This window comes from Anneissia japonica, unplaced genomic scaffold, assembly GCF_011630105.1.
Source record: "Anneissia japonica isolate Jap-2015-1 unplaced genomic scaffold, ASM1163010v1 scaffold15239_len20216_cov199, whole genome shotgun sequence".
NCBI lineage: Eukaryota > Metazoa > Echinodermata > Crinoidea > Comatulida > Comatulidae > Anneissia > Anneissia japonica.
Window position 1 is genome coordinate 13,477 of NW_022731070.1, and position 1,959 is coordinate 15,435.

Sequence of the window (1,959 nt, forward strand, 5' to 3'; positions counted from 1 at the left end):
CCAAAGACAGGGAACGACGGTCGGCGAAGAAGTTGGAAGAGAGCGAGAGGGAGGTCGAGAGTCTGAAGGAGTGGTTGGACGTAACGGAGAAGAATCACGAAGCGAACCTTCGCGAGTTTCGTTCTTCCGTCGAGTCCGACAAGGCGAAGGCGATATTAGATCTGGAAACAGCCAAGGCCGATCACTCCGACAGGACTGACATTCTCCGAACTGAGATTGCCGATCTTAAGGAAAAGCTGGCCGAGGCCACCCGAAAGGAGTCTTCGCTGATCAAGGATGTCGAAAAATTAACCGCCCTGAAGTATGAGAACGAGAAGGAAAATAGGAGGATGAAATAGCAGCTTTCCCATAAAGATCGCACGGCTATCGACTTGCGGAACGAGATCGACACCCTGGAAGAGAAAATGAAACGAAACGGAAGTAAGACGGAGGATCAAATGACGGCCTACAAAGAAGAGATTGAAAGAAACGTGAAGAGGATGAAAGAGTTGGACGCTACGATCGCGAAGAAGATTCGAGAGGCGGCCGGTCTCGAAGACGAGATCGCCGTCCTCAAAGAAGGGAAGGAACGTGACGGACGGAAAATAAAAGGTTTCGGGGTGCAGCTCGCTAACAAGGGACGCGAGGCGACCGCCCTCAAAGACGAGATAGCCGCATTGCAAACGGACCTCTCGAGAGCGCGCGAAGAATGCGCGGACGACCGGAGTTCCGAGCTTTCCGTCCTTCTAGAAAAGACGAAAGACGAACTGCGACGGACGTCCCGCGATCTGGCGGCCGCCAAGGAAGCCGAGATCAGGCTGAAGGCGAACCACAAAAACATCGAGGAGATCCCGCAGTGGAAGCAAAGGGTCGAAGAATTGAAGAAGGCACGAGACGAATCTCACGAATCCCACGTCAAGGAACTCGGATCGCTTCGAGACGATCTCGAGAGGGAGAAATCGGACGCTGAAACGAAACTTGCAACGGCGAAGGCGAGCCACTCGGACGAGATTGAAAATCTTCGAACGCAGATATCTTTTCTCAAAGAAAAGGAATCGAAACTGAGAAGAGACACAGGTAAGTTGCATGCGGCCCTAAAGGAACGGGAAGAAAAGCATCTCGATCGGATAGCTAAACTGGAATCCGATAAGAATTCGCGATCGGCCGAAGCGGAAGAGGCTCTTGACGAGTGCGCGTCCCTCTCGGAGAAACTGAAGCTCGCGACCGATTCCGAACGTCGGTCGAAGGAGGACATTGATAGGTGGCAAGCCGAGAAGAGGTCGTGGCAAGCGACGGCCGAACGACGTTCGGCAGATCTCGACAAGCTTCGCGACCTGCTGAATACATCCGAGAGAGAACGCGCAAATCTTGAGTCCCAACTTTCGAACGTTGACAAGAATGTTACGGATTCGAAAGAAACGGATTCGTTGAAGCGGGAGCTGGAAAGACATCGACAGGAGATCCGACAACTCGAACGACTTCTGAGCGACGAAAAGAGGGAGAAGTTGGGTGAATCCAACGATAGAATGATTTCGGAACTAAGTAAAGAACTCAAAACGGTCATCGACGCGCGCGATAGACTGGTGAAAAAGAACACCGAAATGGAAAAGAGGCTATCGGAATCGGACAAAAGTCTGTCGAATTTGTACGACGAATCGATGAAAAAGGTTGTCCACCTCGAAGAATCGGTGTTTTCGAAGAACAAGAAAGCGGACTAATTGAGATCAGATTTGACGAAAACGAAGATGGAGATGGACGAGATCAAAAGACAACTCAACTTTGCCAATAACAAAGTGGCGGAGGCGTATTCCGAAGTGACTCGAATCGTCGAGAACTCGGAAGACGGACGATCCCACGAGGAATGTCGAGAACTTCTCACACGACGCCTCGATGAAGTGGAACGTTCGTTGGAAAAGGAAAAGATGAAGTTGGCCGATTGTACGCAAATGAACAAAGAATTAATTCGACAGATATCCTATC

At 50.6% G+C, this 1,959-nt stretch overlaps 1 protein-coding gene across 1 annotated transcript; it reads left to right on the plus strand.

The window, feature by feature from the left end:
• Nucleotides 1–404: 404 nt before the first annotated feature.
• On the plus strand, nucleotides 405–1,697 carry LOC117115198 (cingulin-like). Its single transcript, XM_033258897.1, has one exon. It carries the CDS (start codon nucleotides 405–407, stop codon nucleotides 1,695–1,697), a length of 1,293 nt encoding a protein of 430 aa, XP_033114788.1.
• The last annotated feature ends 262 nt before the right edge of the window (nucleotides 1,698–1,959 follow it).

Bases quoted from the DNA above. Each gene is read 5' to 3' on its own strand.
- LOC117115198 (XM_033258897.1), top strand. From the start codon at position 405: ATGAAACGAAACGGAAGTAAGACGGAGGATCAAATGACGGCCTACAAA.